At 51.6% G+C, this 16,293-nt stretch overlaps 1 protein-coding gene across 1 annotated transcript in view; it reads left to right on the forward strand.

Annotated features, from left to right (window-relative positions):
- Positions 1 to 16,293, forward strand: part of LOC125117012 (deleted in malignant brain tumors 1 protein-like) — an 86,742-nt gene that overhangs the window by 56,254 nt on the left and 14,195 nt on the right. Inside the window, exons 16-21 of the mRNA XM_047762688.1 lie at positions 213 to 366; positions 3,816 to 4,018; positions 4,975 to 5,286; positions 7,786 to 7,939; positions 9,266 to 9,483; positions 10,084 to 10,395. Coding sequence (XP_047618644.1) covers positions 213 to 366; positions 3,816 to 4,018; positions 4,975 to 5,286; positions 7,786 to 7,939; positions 9,266 to 9,483; positions 10,084 to 10,395 — 1,353 coding nt within the window. The remainder of the gene's footprint in view (positions 1 to 212; positions 367 to 3,815; positions 4,019 to 4,974; positions 5,287 to 7,785; positions 7,940 to 9,265; positions 9,484 to 10,083; positions 10,396 to 16,293) is intronic.

Below are 16,293 nucleotides of genomic sequence, written 5' to 3' on the forward strand. Positions count from 1 at the left end.
CCCTCCACCACTCACACGTCTTTCCTCCTCTCTCACTCCCTCTCGAGGGCACCGTTCACATGCCAGCCAAGCCACACCTGCGTCTACACCAGCAAGGTTCCTTCCTATTTTGTGATTCCCCATTGAACTTGAAATTCTGAATTCTGTGCCCAGGAAAATACAAGGTGCATGACCAAAGAAGCCAGCCAAGTGTCTTTTATCTGCTTTCACAGGAGGAAGTAACTCTTGTGGGGGCGTCATTTCGAGTGTGTCAGGCTCCTTCTCCAGTCCCTGGTATCCGAAGAACTACCCCACTGACGTGGAGTGTGTCTGGGTGATTCGCATGGCAGAGGAGCTCCGCGTAGAGCTGACGATCCCCAGCCTGAAGTAAGCAGCTTTGTCCTTCTCTGCCTCAAAGGCCATTTGCACTCGAGTCCATGCTGTCCCCATGGCATAGCCTGTCCAAGCGTCTGCGTCATTTCAGCTGCTGTAACAAAAGTGTAGTGGACTGGGTAGCTTAATAAATGCCAGAAGCCCAAGATCCATATGCCAGCAGGTGCAGCAGGCGAGGGCCTGCGTCCTGGTTCACCGGTGGCCGACTTTTGCTATAACCTCAAGAGGGAGCAGCTTTCCCAGGCCTCCTCCTACGGGCTCTAACCCCATCCTGAGGGCTGTGCTCTCATAACCCCGTCACGTCCCTAAGGCCCCGCCTCCTAAGCCCATCGTGTTGAGGTGAGCTGTAAGGGGACACAAGCATTCAGCACAAGACCATGTGACAGATCCTTTCACATTGTGTGTGAACATTGGTCTGTCGCCTGAGCTTGGGGAGTCATGGTCATGGAGCTTCACTTCCTGTGTCGCTGGAGAAACTCCAGGAGCATCGCTGCCACTCACCCCCATGGGAGCCTTAGCTGGGAGCCCCCGTGAAGACCCCCCCCCCCCACTCTCAGCCAGCTCCCTTTGGGACACAGATTCTTCCTCCAGCTGAGCTTAAATCTCTTCCTCTTCATTATCACCTCCTGATCTTCTCTTCCCTCGGATGCTACACAGAACAAACCTGTTTCCGGGGTTCCCGTCGTGACTCAGAGGTTAACAAACCCGACTAGTATCCATGAGGACAGGGGTTCGAGCCCTGACCTTGCTCAGTGGCATCGCCGTGAGCTGTGGTGTAGGTCGCAGATGTGGCTCGGATCCCGAGTTGCTGTGGCTTAGGCGGGCAGCTGCAGCTCCGATCCGACCCCTAGCCTGGGAACCTCCATGCGCTGTGCGTGTGGCCCTAAAAAGACAAAAGGCACACACACACAAAATCTGTTTCCTCCTCCCTTCAAGAACTTCTGTCCTGTTCCTACCAAGACTTTTTTTCTACCGATGAAAGAGCCTCAGTTCGTTCATCCCTTATATCGTATGCATTGTACTTCCTACTTCTTTCTCCAACCATCACTCACTTTTAAAGGAATTCATCCTATTTTAATGCATATTTACAGGCATATACTTATACATGTATGTTCATATACACACATATACACAGGAGTAACTTTTTTTGAAAATATTATTTTCTGATAACATTTAATCCTGGGTTCATCTTTCTACCCTGGGTTACATCTGGGTCACTCTTCCTGACATTATCACACAGTCTGTCCCCGACCTGCCACTTTCCATGTGTGTTCACTGGCCACAGCAGTCGAGGATGTGAGAGGGGGACGTCCCTGGTGGTGGCCTGGTGGTTAAGGATCCGGTGTTGCCACTGCTGTGGCTCAGATCACTGCTGTGGCGCAGGTTTGATCCCTGGCCCAGGTACTTCCACATGCCGCTTGTGTGCCCCCCAAAATAAAACACGATGTGACTGTTTAAATGCAGCCTTCAAATGTAATGAGGAGGCAGGGGAGTGTTCATTTGACACGATGAAATTCGCTTTTGAATGGGGACAACAGACTGAAATCAGGGAGCATTATGTATGTATCATTCATTCATTCATTCATTCCACACACATTTATTTGTTGAGAGCAATGTGAAAAGACTTGGTGCCATGCATTTCAAATCTATGAACTTCCTAGTTTAATGTGGGGGGGGCACAGAGTATCATTTTATCACACCTGGAAAACGGTTTTCACAAACAGCTGTAATGACCCACACTCCTTGCGATCTCAGGGTCATGTTTCCAACATAAACTTCCCACTCTAATGTCAGAGCACCCAAAGCAAGGAGTGTTTAATGTGTTGCCTAGAGGCAGCGTTGCTGACTTAACTTGCTGATTTCTGGGCTTTGATGTTTTTAAGTCTAGATTGGTTGATATTTGGTTTTTGTTTCTTCGGTCATAAAGTTAGTGATTATTTGCTCTGTGAGTTTCTGCTGAACCATTCTCTGTGAGAATGAGAGTACCTCCCACCGGGACATTCAGTTACGTCTAGAGACTTTTGTACCATCTCATTTGGGGGTTCGCCATGGTCATATAGTGAGTCAAGGCCGGGGGTGCCGCTTAGTGTCCTACAAGTTTGCAAGACAGCCCCCCACAGCGAAGAATGACCCATCCCCAAACGTCAGTGGTGCTCAGACCGAGAAACTGCCACTGAAGCTCGCTTGGTTGTTCTGGGTTTTTTCCTATTTCATTTCAGCTTCTACGGAGATTTGCTTCACAGTCAAATTGTAAAAATGATGTTCATATTTCAAGTATGCCATTTCATTCTTGCTAAGGAGAGAGCGTTCTGTTTTCAAATGAAATGGATTCTCAGACCGCAGAGTCACTTGTTACTGCCACACTGTTGCCACCTTACACGCAAATGCTATCACTTTCTCTTAATTTAAAAATGAGTTATTTTGAGGCACTTGGCTCTGATTTCATTGGAACAGATGTGTTTTGCAACTAAAAGGTTTTCCAATTCAGTGGTTTGTGCACAAATGTCATTGTACCCAGTGTGCGTGTGAATTATGTGGTGAGCACTGACTTACAAGGAGTGGGTCAGAGGCTACCAACTATTGTTTAAATGCAAATGTGCATACCTTACATTTTTATCATGTTGGATAACTGTTGACATATATTTAACATATATTTATTGAGCCCATTGGTTGGTCCAGGAATGTATTTAGTGCCGAGAAAACAGACAAGGACTCTTCTTGTGAAGTTTGCATTCCAGATGGAGAGACAGCACTCAAACCAGTTAACTCGGGACAACTTTAGTTAGTGATCAGCTAATAAGAGCTATGAACAAATACACACACACACACACACACACACACACACACACACACACACTCTTGGTAACAAGGCAGAGATGAAGAGGGGAGAGACAGCTTTAGATCAGATGCCAGGGGCAGGCAGCGCCTCGGATCATCCAGGTTAGATGAAATATGCCAGAGAAACACTCGGTTTGAATTGCACGGTTTGGGGCATTGGAGGGACGAGCCCTCGGAGCTTCTACAGCCGTCACTCTCACTCCTTGCTCTGCATCTTGTTTTCCTCAAGGAGCCCCTAATGGATGCTTGCCACCACTCCAGGAGGTGGCAGAGTTTGAACAGGGTCCGGGACACCCTGGGGTCACTCAAGGTGGAGATGAAGCTGGTGGGAAAGGCTGAAAGCTGAGATACCAGGGGGTTGGGGGTGTGCTAAAATAAACCTGAACACACATGATGAGAGACTCACTGACCTGGACCAGTCCCAGTAGGGAAGGACAGGAGGGCAGATCCAGGCGTATCCTGGGGGGTCCGGTCCACAAGTAGATGCGGCTGGAAGGAGGGACGGGTAACTGCAGTTTCTGGCTGAACGTGATACACAGTTTGCTTTTATGTAAGACATTTCTGCAGAGGTCCCTGAGCGCTTACCTCTGCCTTTCCCGCCTCAGGTTGGAGGACATCTCTGGGTGCCCTTACGACTTCATTGAGGTGTTCGATGGACGGCCGGCTGCCACGCTCTCCATGGGCAGGTTTTGTGCTGGGGCGGAGCTCACCTTCCACTCCTCTTCAAACATCCTGACCACAGTGTTCAGAAGCGACCCCATGGTCACCAACACGGGGTTCTACGCTCTGTACAGCGCCGTTCAGCAGGGCGCAGCGGGGAGCGGTAGGTATCCCAGTGTGTCCGGGGAGGGAAGCCAGATCTAATCCGCGTCCTTTCCCTTTAAGAGAGAGATGCTTTCTGAAGCTGACCTGCAGGGTCCACCTGCATTACCAGCATCCTGAGTGACTCCCCTCTGACACTGAGCCCACCCCTCCCTGTCCTCTTCCTCCACCAAGACACCCTCTTGAAGAGGCGGGCGGCCGAGGCGCGTATCTTGTGTGCGGAGAGGGAGGACCCAAAACCACAGCCTCCTCCTTCTCCGGGGAGGGGAGATGCAGTAGGGCACATCCTTCCAGAACCAATCCTGTCAGTGACAACCACCAGCTCACCTGCTTCCATCTGAAATCAGTACAGAAACCATCCAGTTGGAGCTCCCGTTGTGGCTCAGCCGGTTACCACTAGGAGCCTGACTAGTATCCATGAGCATGCAGATTCTATCCCTGGGGGCTTCCTCAGTGGGTTAAGGATCCGGCGTTGCTGTGAGCTGTGGTGTAGGTTGCAGATGGGGCTTGGATTTGGCATTGCTGTGGCTGTGGTGTAGGCCAATGGCTACAGCTCCACTTCGACCCCTAGCCTGGGAACCTCCATATGCTGTGGGTGTGGCCCTAAAAAAGGAAAAAAAAAAAAATGCCGGAACGATTAGGTTCTGCAGCAAGTCATGGGAACATCCTAGAGCTGTCTGTGGGTAACACTTAGGGTGACCGTGTCACTTATCCTTCGGTCAGGGTACTTTTGAGAGTTTAAAAAGGGGATTCTAAAATAGTTACTCTACGTCAGTCATAAACCAGGACCATCCCAGGCAAATCAGGACATGGGGCCACCCTCCCTAGACCAGCAGCTGCTACGGGAAGATGCTAGAATGTTGCACCGTCCATGTCTGACGGGAGATCCTAGGGCTTGGGGGCAGCACCACAGCTCAGGAGCCTCTGTTGTCCCGTCCCCAGGCGCGTCCCTGAGGCTGGGGAACGGCAGTCACCGGTGTGAGGGCCGGGTGGAGGTCTTCTACAACGGCACGTGGGGCACTGTGTGCGATGACAGCTGGGACCTGGTGGACGCCGGGGTGGTGTGCCGGCAGCTCGGCTGTGGCGAGGCCTTGTCGGCTCCAGCCCAGAGCTACTTCGACGGAGGCACCGGCCACATCACGCTGGACGACGTGCAGTGCACGGGGAATGAAACCAAGGTGTGGCAGTGCCCGCACAATGGCTGGTTCTCCCACAACTGCGGGCACCACGAGGACGCCAGCGTCATCTGCTCAGGTGAGCTCTGTGGGACACAGCAGGCATCCGAGAGAGAGTCTCACCCCAGCAGCCTCTGGGGAGGGAGATGCCAGTGCCAGCAGGCAGTGACTCAGAAAGGAGCCCGTGGGAGGAGTTCCCCTTGTGGTTCATCAGGGTAAGAACCCGACTAGTGTCCATGAGGATGCAGGTTCAATCCCTGGGCTCCCTCCGTGGGTTAAGGATCCAGCATTGCCATGAGCTGTAGTGTAGGTTGCAGACAAGGCTTGGATCTGGCATTACTGTGGCTGTGGTGTAGGCTGGCAGCTGCAGCTCCGATTCGACCCCTAGCCTGGAAACTTCCACATGCCACAGGTGCAGCCCTAAAAAAGAAAAAAAAATAAAAAAGGCGGGGGGCGGGCGTGGGCTTCAAGCCATCTTTTTAAGTCTGTTTGGCTAAGAGGTAGTTTTTCTTGAATTGTTGCATCTATAACATGTTCAAGGTCCCACCTTAGAAGCTGTGATTAAATAGAGGATTTGTATCACCAGGCAGCCCCACTCTGGATGGAGGCCATGGAGTTGGTGACAGTCCCGTCTCCCCTCAATAGGAATGGCAGCTGGTGTCCCAAGCATGCTTAACACGCACCAGGCCCTGTGCTGGAACCAGCACATCCTTGGTCGCGTTTAATCATCACAGTCTCTGATGAAGCAGAGATTAGCATCCTCATTTTATTGACGAGGCAGCAGAGGCAGAGCCAAGATCACACAGAGGCCGGGACCCCGAGGTGCTCTGTGAGGGACAGCGCTCAGCTCTGTTCTAAAATTCCTTCAGCCCCATAACTGTCCCAGAGCAAATAAATGCCATGTGGTCTATTTGTTTTCCTTTTCTTCCCCCCGTTTTTTAAAGTTGGATTGAATTAGAGTTGATTTGCAATGTTGTGATTATTTCCGCAGCGCGACAGAGGGATGCCGTTTACCTGTACACACACCCATTCTCTTCCAGATTCTTTCCCACACAGACCATCACAGACTATCGGGTAGAGCTCCCCGTTAGCACTTCCGGCAGTGAGACGAGCCATCTGGAGACTGGGAGGCAGCGTGTGCTCCTACCCAGCGGGCACCGACACAGGCTGCCCGTCTCCTGCCAGCACTGATGGGCTTTAACACGCCACTCAACTGCCCAGACTAGAATGTGTTTGATTCTTTTTTTGAAAAAATGCCTGACCTCCTTTGGTGCGTTGTGCAGCTCTCTGAATCACCTCGTATTCTCTGTTCTGTCTTGGGGTAGGTATTGATGGCAGTCCCAAAGGAAGACCGACAGGTATGGCTCTTCAGTATGTTTCAGCCCATTGCCAGGTCTCTGGTGAAAGTGGATCCGAGCTACTCTTTACTCCTATAATGGGGGCACCATCTAATTAAATTATCTCCTGTTAATTTGTAAGGGCAAAGCAGTCCATTAGCGTTTGCAAAAAGGTGGGGCTGCGGGACAGCAGAGGGTAGAGGGAGAGTTAAGAGGAAAGGAAAATTCAGATTCACCAGAAACGCAGTATCTGGGCCCTGTGATTGCCTGAATCAGGACGTGCTGTGAGCAGGGCTCACTGCCTGCAGGGAGCAAGGAAAATAGGAGCCCCGGGGTCAACCCTCCACAAGCGCTATCCAACTGCACCTGTCTACACTCGGTGTCTGAACATCCAGATTCTTGTAGCATCAGAGTTATCTCTGACCACGGGGGACAGAGAAATTACTGCTTTGCTGGCCAATATTTTTGACTATTTTAAAGGTCTATTCCGGACAAAAGTCCTTGCTCACGTTATGGTTTTGTGTTTTTTCACAGACTCAACTGGTGACAGCCCCCCTGCAGGTACTTTAGCTTTATTTAAGCACTTCGTATGTTTTATACTTGCTTTTTTTTTTTTTTTCAGTTTTAGCACTTCCAGCAACCAGAGGAAAGCTCTTTCTTCCTTTTACACATAAGAAGCTCCAGCATAGAGAACCCTTTAAAAATTCCTCTTCCAATCCAGTATTGGAGTTCCATCATGGCTCAATGGTTAACGAACCCGACTAGCATCCATGAGGACTAGGGTTTGATCCCTGGCCTCGCTTAGTGAGTTAAAGATCTGGTGTTGCCATGAGCTATGGTGTAGGTCGCAGATGAAGCTCAGATCCCATGTTGTGGCTACAGCTCCGATTGGACCCCTAGCCTGGGAACCTCCATATGCAGCCCTAAAATGACAAAAGACACCCCCCCCCAAAAAAAAAGCACAGTCTCAGGCCTGTCTGTGCATGTGGGCTCATAAAGCCCTTTCAGCCTTATGTCACCAACATTTGTCCTCACAAAAACCCTATCAGCTCAGCAGGACACACTGGCAAAGAATAACATGGGGAACTCCAAGAGCCTCCAGAGCTGATTTTGTCATGATAGGGAAGCAGCCCTAGGCCGCGTTCTTTTTCCGCCCTCACCCCACCCGCTCTTGACCCCTCTGAACACACCAGCAGAGGTCGGCGCCCCCTTCTGATGGAGTTTTGTCATGTGTCTTGCAGATGAAAATTTCCATTGTGGTGGTTTGCTCACGAATAATTCGGGCTCTTTCTCCAGCCCATGGTATCCTAAAAAGTACCCCACCGACGTGGTGTGTGTCTGGGACATCCAAGTGGAGAGCAGGGCTCGTGTCAGACTCACCTTTGAAGTGGTGAAGTGAGTAAATACCTCCCTTTACGCAGTTACCCTGCCCGCTGCCCTGCAAAACAAAACAACACAACACACAAACTAGAGCGAACTTCCGTACTTAATTCTCAAAAGAGGGGAACGCCTTGGAGGCCTGTTCGGTTAACACTGATCAAAATTTAAGCACAACAGGAGTTTCTGTTGTAGCTCAGCAGGTTAAGGACCCGACGTGGTGCCTGTGAGGATTCTGGTTCTCTTCCTGGCCTTGCTTAGTGGGTCAAGGATCCAGTGTTGCCGCAAGCCGCTTGGCGTAGGTTGCAGATGTGGCTCAGATCTGCCGTTGTCGTGACTATGGCATAGGCCGGCAGGTGTGGCTCTGATTCGACCCCTAGCCTGGAAACTTCTGTATGCCGCAGGTGCAGTCCTGAAAAGACACATGCACACAAAATTCAGTACGCAGATCTTTTAACCCAGCAATTCTAGCTCCAGGAAATTGGTATATAGACAAAGTTCCCTGTGCACTGGGGAAATCCTGGTGGCCTTCTTATAGTAGCACTTACAGTTTGGAAAAAATTTAGTTGCCCAGCAGTAGGGGATCCGTTAGATTTTTGGTACATCCGTATATTGCTGTCACACTGGTATTGCCACAGAATGATCTGCAAGAAAACTACAGCCAACAGTACAGGGGCTGACATTTGTGCATAGACTGTCTCTGGAAGGAAACAGATAGAAACTGTTCTTTGTAGCTGCTCTGGGAGGGCAGTGAAGTAAGAGGGGAACTAATCAGAGGTGAGAGAAAAGTAGCTTTTCACCATGTGCTCATCCAAACTGCCTACATTATAGTCTTGTGCCTATAATGCATACTTGGAAAATACGATGGAATGAAAGCTTTAAAAAATTAAAAGATGAAAGAAAAAAATGAGTTCCTAATGTGGCTCACTGAGTTAAGAACCCGAAATAGTGTCTCTGAGGATGTGGATTTAATCCCTGGCATCACTCGGTTAAGGGTCCAGCATTGCCAAGAGCTGCAGGGTAGGTTGCAGATGTGGCTTGGAGGTGGCATTGCTGTGGCTGTGGCATAGGCTGGCAGCTGCAGCTCCGATGTGACCCCTAGCCTGGGAACTTCCATATGCCTCAGGTGTGGCCCTAAAAACAAACCAAAAAAAAAAAAATAAGGACTTTTAGGATCAGGAAGCTGTGCACTGCCTACGCCAGCAGGGCCATGGTTTCCTCCGACCTGGCTGCAGAGGGAGAGGCTTCAGGCGGCGTTTCCAGAGCCCCTCCTGACCCGGGCTGGGCGGCGCTTCCTGGGGGGAAAGCCAGGGGACGGATCTAGACGAGCTCATTGCTTCACAGGATGGAAAACTTCTACGGCTGCCCCTACGACTTCATTGAAATCTTCGATGGCCCACAGAACGAATCTTTTTCACTGGGGAAGTTCTGCTCCGGTACAACCCCTATGTTTACCTCCTCGGCCAACCGCCTGACAGTCGTCTTCCACAGCGACGCCATCGTCACCAACGTCGGCTTTTATGCATCCTACGAGTCTCTCGCGCAGGGCGAGAACAGCACTGGTAGGTTTTTAGGTCATCTTAGCCCCTGGCTTTGCTTGGTGATGACAGTGAGCGGGTGGACTGCTGACTCCGGACTGGGCACTGGGGCCTGGAAAGGGGTCCCAGGCTCCTTAGTTTACCCCCCAGATCAGACTAGAGAAAGCGGCACACCCAGCACTGCTCTGAAACCCCGAGCCCACATGCATCTTCTGACACTCAAGTCCATCACGCTGAACTGGCAAGTGTCCTCAGCTGACCGTATCCTTGAGTCTGTTCATTGAGCAGGAGTGGGTCGTTTCTCACCTGCCTACAGGATGCTGTTCCTACCCCAGGGCAGCAGCAGCCAGTGTCCCCATGCTTGTGTGTCCCACAGGCCCCCAAGGGCTCCTTTGACCTCTGTGAAGCAGAGGGAGAGCTCTAACCGCCCCCCCCGGATTACACTGACCTGAGAGATGGAACCCAGATACCTTTGTAGGCGCTTTAACCCACCTTAGCCCCCTCCCCAGAATGAGAGGGGGGCCTGAGAGGGCTGGTCAGCTCAGAGGAGATGCCCGGCTTCTCCTCGAAGGTGGAGGCAGAGGGTGGCAGGCAGAGCAGTGACCCAGCGTCTCTGTGTCCCAGACGTGGCGCTCAGGCTGGCCAACGGCAGCCACCCGTGCGAGGGCCGCGTGGAGCTGCACTTCAACGGCAGCTGGGGGACGGTGTGTGACGATGGCTGGGACCTGCGGGATGCCGAGGTGGTGTGTAGGCAGCTGGCCTGTGGCGGGGCTGTCGCGGCCCCCAAGAGGGCGAGATTCGGCCGAGGCCTGGGCCCCATTGCCTTGGATGATGTGGATTGCGTGGGGACCGAAGCCAGGCTGTGGCAGTGCCTGCACGGTGGCTGGTTCTCTCACAACTGCGGCCACCACGAGGATGCCAGCGTCGTCTGCTCAGGTGGGCCTGATTCTGAGGCGGGGCGGGCGAAGTGACCTTCCCCGCTCCCGAGCCTTCCTCCCGGCGGGACCGAGAGCTGCGGGGAGGTCCTGGGTGGTCCCTGAGCTTCAGACCTTCAGCCCTGCATGGTCCCCACAACACACACCTGCCACCCACACGAGAAAGTTCTTAACCCTTTCCTTTACATCGACACTTCTTTTTTCACTTAAATGAATTCTTTTTTTTTTTTTTGTCTTTTTGCCATTTCTTGGGCCGCTCCTGTGGCATATGGAGGTTCCCAGGCTAGGGGTCGAATCAGAGCTGTAGCTGCCAGCCTATGCCAGAGCCACAGCAACGCGGGATCCGAGCCACGTCTGCGACCTACACCACAGCTCACGGCAATGCCAGATCGTTAACCCACTGAGCAAGGGCAGGGATCGAACCCGCAACCTCAGGGTTCCTAGTTGGATTCGTCAACCACTGCGCCACAATGGGAACTCCCTGAATTCATTTTTTAAGGTAACTTAATAACACCACCATGAATGGAGAGTCAGGATCCCTTGCCATGAGTGGATGATACATCAATATAAATACAGTGGCCATAAAACAATGTGAAAATGTTTACAAATTAAAATAAACAGTGCAGGGAGTTGCCGTCGTGGCGCAGTGGTTAACAAGTCCGACTAAGAACCATGAGGTTGCGGGTTCAATCCCTGGCCTTGCTCAGTGGGTTAAGGATCTGGCGTTGTTGTGAGCTGGGGTGTAGGTCACAGGTGCAGCTCAGATCCCGAGTTGCTGAGGCTCTGGCGTAGGCCGGCGGCTACAGCTCCGACTCAACCCCTAGCCCGGGAACCTCCATATGCCACAGGGAGCGGCCCTAGAAAAGGCAAAAAGACAAAAAAATTCAAAAAAATTTTAAAAATAAACAGTGCACTATCTAATCAGTTCGTGCCCATGTGTATCTGAAAATAACCATAAGTGGAATGAAACTAAATGTAAGCTGTTATATTTCAATGCAGTAAAATGTCGATGTTCTTAACGTAGGCCATGTGCTGTCTGATTATCTTGCGTCCCACCTGAGATGGCTTTGGAAGCATCTCTTTGGTTCAAACACCACCCCCACCCCGTTTTACAGGTGACCAGAGATGCTCTGAAAGTCCCGAGCGGGAAGCCCGGGTCCAAGACCAGGGTTCTTAATCCTCGGTTTTATCCCAGTTGAGTCTCTGCAGATAAATTCAGTCATTGGGGTCCAAACCTTCCCTTTGTCTCCATATTCTTCTGGGTTTAGCTGGGAACTGGCAAACTGGTTTATCGGTTGGACTGGCCACAGTGACCTGAGATAGGGTGAGAGGTCAAGCAGGAGGTGGAGGTTCTGGAAGGTTCTAGGAGGAGGAGGAGAGGAAAGGGGCAGGATCAATGTTCTGAGCAAAGCAGGAGCTGAAGCCATCGGGGGACAGGGCTGGAGCCTGCAGCGCAGGGAGGTTTGGAGCCAGGCCCTGGGCGGAGCTGTGGGTGTGGAGCAGAGGTGCTGGAAAGGTCCTGGCCCAGCTCCCTGGCTCACTCCAGGGCCCATCCGCTCCCTCCTGGTACTGGCCTTGTCAGTGTGTGTCCTTGAGATATACGTGGTTCTGCCCTTTGCAAACTGACACTTACTCTGAGAGGCAAGACCCACGAAATATTACAAAATCAAACAACTGTTAAAATAGGCGCTCCACCCAAGGCAACCATCGCTGTGGCTTCAGTTTGCCAAAAACCCACAAAAATGACATTGCAGTCTCCAGCAACAGGGCAGAAGTGAACTCAGCATCCAGGACATGTGGAGCGTGTAACCATGGTAACTCAGAGCCCTTCTGGGAGGCCCAGAATGGATACAGTGTCTCCCCCTAACTGGACTTGCGCCTTCCTGTTTCAAAGAAGCAAGTCCACCCCTTGGGGGTAGGAAGAACCAAGGGACATGAGCTGCCCTCACCTTTGGCTTTGTTTCTCGTAGCCTCCCTGCCTTCCTCAACACCCTCAGCGGCTGTGAGTCACCCGGCTTCAGGGAATTCCCATTGTTCTGAATTATTTAGTTGTCACTTGCCTTGGCAAGGTCCCCCTGAGCAGTAGGGTCGTGACTAAGGACCAGGTGCCCTGGATCTGCTGTCCTGGCTTCAACATCCGAAGCTGTGGTGCCTCAAGCAAATCTCTGATCCACATCATGCCTCGGTTCCTCCCTCCATCAGGGTGGGGAGGAGGGTCATAGCATATTTGCCCATAAAGGCCTGCTGGGGTTCAGCGGATTTCTCTGAGTAGATGGGGCCGGGCGTGCTGCGTGGGGCACACCAGCCATGTGTCTGTGGGAGAAGGTGAGAACAGCGATGACCAACAACCAACGTTTCACCCCTCCACCATCCTGACCACCCCCCCGGGGGGGGCACACCATTCAGATTCAGCTGTTACTTCTCACCCCACCTTTTCCAGGGCTCTGCGGGGATTTTTCTCTGTAGATTCCTTTCTGCTTGACAGAACTGTAAAGAATGATGAAGCCCAAATCACAACGTTCAGTCTTTCCCAGCCTCTGTGATTGGCACAATGGTTGTCACATTTCAAAGCAGGTCACCTCTTTTCCATAGTCTGTAAGAATAACATATGCTGACAAGAGCTAGAAAAAAGAGACATGACCCTAAATTTTCAAATGAAGCCCCAGGGCAAGTCATACTGAGCAGCAGGGATCCCCAAAGGATGCTTGTTGACTATTAAATACACCTATTTTTTTAAACCGATCAAACACCATGCTTTAGATTTTCTTGAGCTCCTATGGCTTGGCTTGTTTGCCTGTACACGCCCCATTTGGGGGATGGAAGGAATACTCCCCACAGAGGAAGGACTTGGGAAGGGAATCAGTGTAGGAACTGCAGACAAGCCACAAGGCAGAGAACCCCCCAGCTGTTGACTGGGAGTTAAATATAGTTGACACTTAATTCGGCGTCATGTAATTTTTTCCTTTCCCTTTCTTTCTGTCCTTAGCATCTTTTCCGAAGCCAACAGAGGTGCCTACATCAACAGGTAATCTTTTTGCCTCTTTTCAGTTGCCTTCCCTTTGGAGAGTTTGAGCTCCGAAACCCTCTAGCATGACTCAGGAGGAAATGCCTTCCTCCTCTGCCTCAGGCTGTACCAATGGCTGCTGCTGGAGGAAGGGCCAGGTTCGGGGAGAAAATCTGTGTTTGGAAAGTGAGAGGAAAGCAGCTGTGAGATGCAAGGGTTCTCCTGGTGTAGGGACCTTTTCAGGGAAAGCCAGATCTCCCACCCGCCCCCAATGGCATCATTGAAAGGCCTGATTCAGTCCCTGACCCACAGAGTGTTCTAGAGGACCCTTCTCACAGCAGACCCATGGGCCAGCCCCACTCTCTGGGGCGCAGAATCTGAGGGTCAACGTTATCTGCTTTTGATTCAGGGGTCCGTTTTGCTTGGCCAGTCTCTTACCTTCTTGTAGCAGCTGTGCCATCTCGTCTTCTGCCTGCTCTCCTGACCCCTAAACTCCTCCATCATCCTCCAATATATATTTTATAACTTTTAAATTCAAGCGAAGTGAAGATAATTTTGTCCTGAGAATTTCAGAGGATACTTTGAAAGACCTGGGAAGAAATGGAAAGTCTGAGTCCCAGGCCCTCAGCCAAACTCTGTTTCATTTTGAGAGAAAACATGAGAAATGACACCCAACAAGTTCCCACTGTGGCTCAGCGGGTTACAAACCTGACTGGCATCCATGGGCATGCGGGTTCCAGCCCTGGCCTCACTCAGTGGGTTAAAGGATCCAGTGTTGCCATGAGCGCCGGTGTAGGCTGAAGACGTGGCTTGGATCCGGCGTTGCTGTGGCTGTGGTGTAGGCCTGCAGCTATAGCTCTGATTTGACGCCTAGCCAAGGAACTTCCATATGCCACGGGCGCAGTGAAAGAAAAGGAAAGAAAGGAGGAAAGAAGGAAAGGAGAAGATGTTGTGCCGTCAAAGAACAGAGACCACGCCAACACAGGAAAAAACAAATTAGGAGTCTTTATTACTGGCCGGGGCTAAAAGCGGCTTGAGTGTGAAACCCCAAATAAAGAGACGGACCGCATTTATAAAGGCAAACTTACATCCAGGTTGGGAGGGGGTGCGCATGCATAAGCAGGGGTGCAAAAGCGAAGCGGCAGTCAAATTACTTCAACCCTTAAGTAGGAATAGTGTTTCAGTTAACAATAATGACTTACAGTAAAGGCCGCATTTTCCGACTTTCAAGCAAGCATCTATCTTCTGCTGGCACCAAAGAGGTAATTAGATGGGTAACCTGGTAGCATCTGAGGTCCCCCTTCTCAGCTACCTCTGTTCTTCTAAGGAAGGGGGCTGCGGCTGGAGACTTGGGTGCCGGGTTGATTGCATTACACCGGCGCTGTGCAATGTTAACGAGGCCCGGGCAAATGTCCTTCAGTGACACCCAAAAGAGGATGAGGGCAGAAGGTATTTCTAGCTGTATGTGTTTTTTACAAAGCCAGCCTGTGGCCTGTGTCCCCATAAAGAAACTGCCCGTGAGGGAACAACATTATCAAAAGCAGACGTACCCTGTCCTCTGCCCGTGTCCTTTCCCCACTGATTTATGCAAACCACAGACCAGGATGAATTCTCTAGCTGGAAAGGCCGTCTCATTTGAGAGTGGAGGGGACTTTCTCAAGCCAGCTCTGCTCTAGGCTCCTGCAGATCTGCCCATGGGGAGGCTGGCAGGCGGGAGGAGCCCGTGTGAGGGCCGCGTGGAGCTCCAGCACAGTGGCAGGTAGGGGACTGTGCGTGACAACCTCTGGGGCCTGTCCGCCACGCAGGCAGTGTGCTGGCAGTTGGGCTGCAGGATGGCCCTGGCGGCCCCAAGGAGCAGGCCGTTTGGGGCTGGTTCCGGCCCCATCTTCCTGGACGATGGGTGGTGCTCAGGCAGTGAGACCAGCCTGGGGCCGTGCCACCATCTGGGCCTGTCCGTCCGCAACTGTGGACACCACGAGGACACCAGGGCCATCTGCACAGGTTCCTGAACCTTCCTGAGACCAGGCTTCCTCCCCAAGCAGCAGGATCCCATCTGCCGAGCAGACCAGCCCTGAATGGCTTGGGGGGTCCCCTTCAGGCAAATGGCTTGGCCCAGTTTGCCTGGAGTTTTCCCAGTTTTAGCACTAAAAGTCCCAGGTCCCGGGAACCCCTGAGATTGACAGCCCAGGGTGTTGGTCGCATTGCTTTCAAGTGTGCCCAGGATCACAGCCTGTTCCCCTGCCCCTACGAGCTCCTAGGAGCAAAAACATACGTGTGAGCCAAGACATTTTGCTCTTGCTTCGAGATGGTTTTTAACTTCCAGAAATGATTTTTCTTTTTCTTTCTATTTTTTTCTTTAGGGCCACACCCTCAGCCTGTGGAAGTTCCCAGGCTAGGGGTCGAATCGGAACTGTAGCTGCCGGCCTACACCACAGCCACACCAACGCCAGACCTGAGCCTCGTCTTCGACCTACACCCCAGCTCATGGCAACGCCAGATCCTTAACTCACTGAGCGAGGCCAGGGATAGAACCCACAACCTCAAAGTTCTTAGTCGGATTTGTTAACCACTGCGCCACGACAGGAACTCCCTGGAATGATTTTTCTAGGTGTGTCAATTTCATAGATTTCTCAGGAAGGTATTTCTCGGAGAGAGCACTATGCAAGTACCCTCCTCATTTATTGATTGCCAAATGTGGGGCAGTCTTGCCAATAGGGGCAAGTTTATTTTTATAAATAAATAAATTCCTTTTTATTTTATGCAAACATTCTAAAAAATCGGAATTTAAAAGCCATGTTTTGATACCCTTTGGCACGAGATGTGCATCCACAAACACCTCTGACCCCCCCCCACCCCATCCGAGGGTCTCTCCACAGCCGGATCCCCCTCAGAGGG

This window comes from Phacochoerus africanus, chromosome 15, assembly GCF_016906955.1.
Source record: "Phacochoerus africanus isolate WHEZ1 chromosome 15, ROS_Pafr_v1, whole genome shotgun sequence".
Lineage (NCBI taxonomy): Eukaryota > Metazoa > Chordata > Mammalia > Artiodactyla > Suidae > Phacochoerus > Phacochoerus africanus.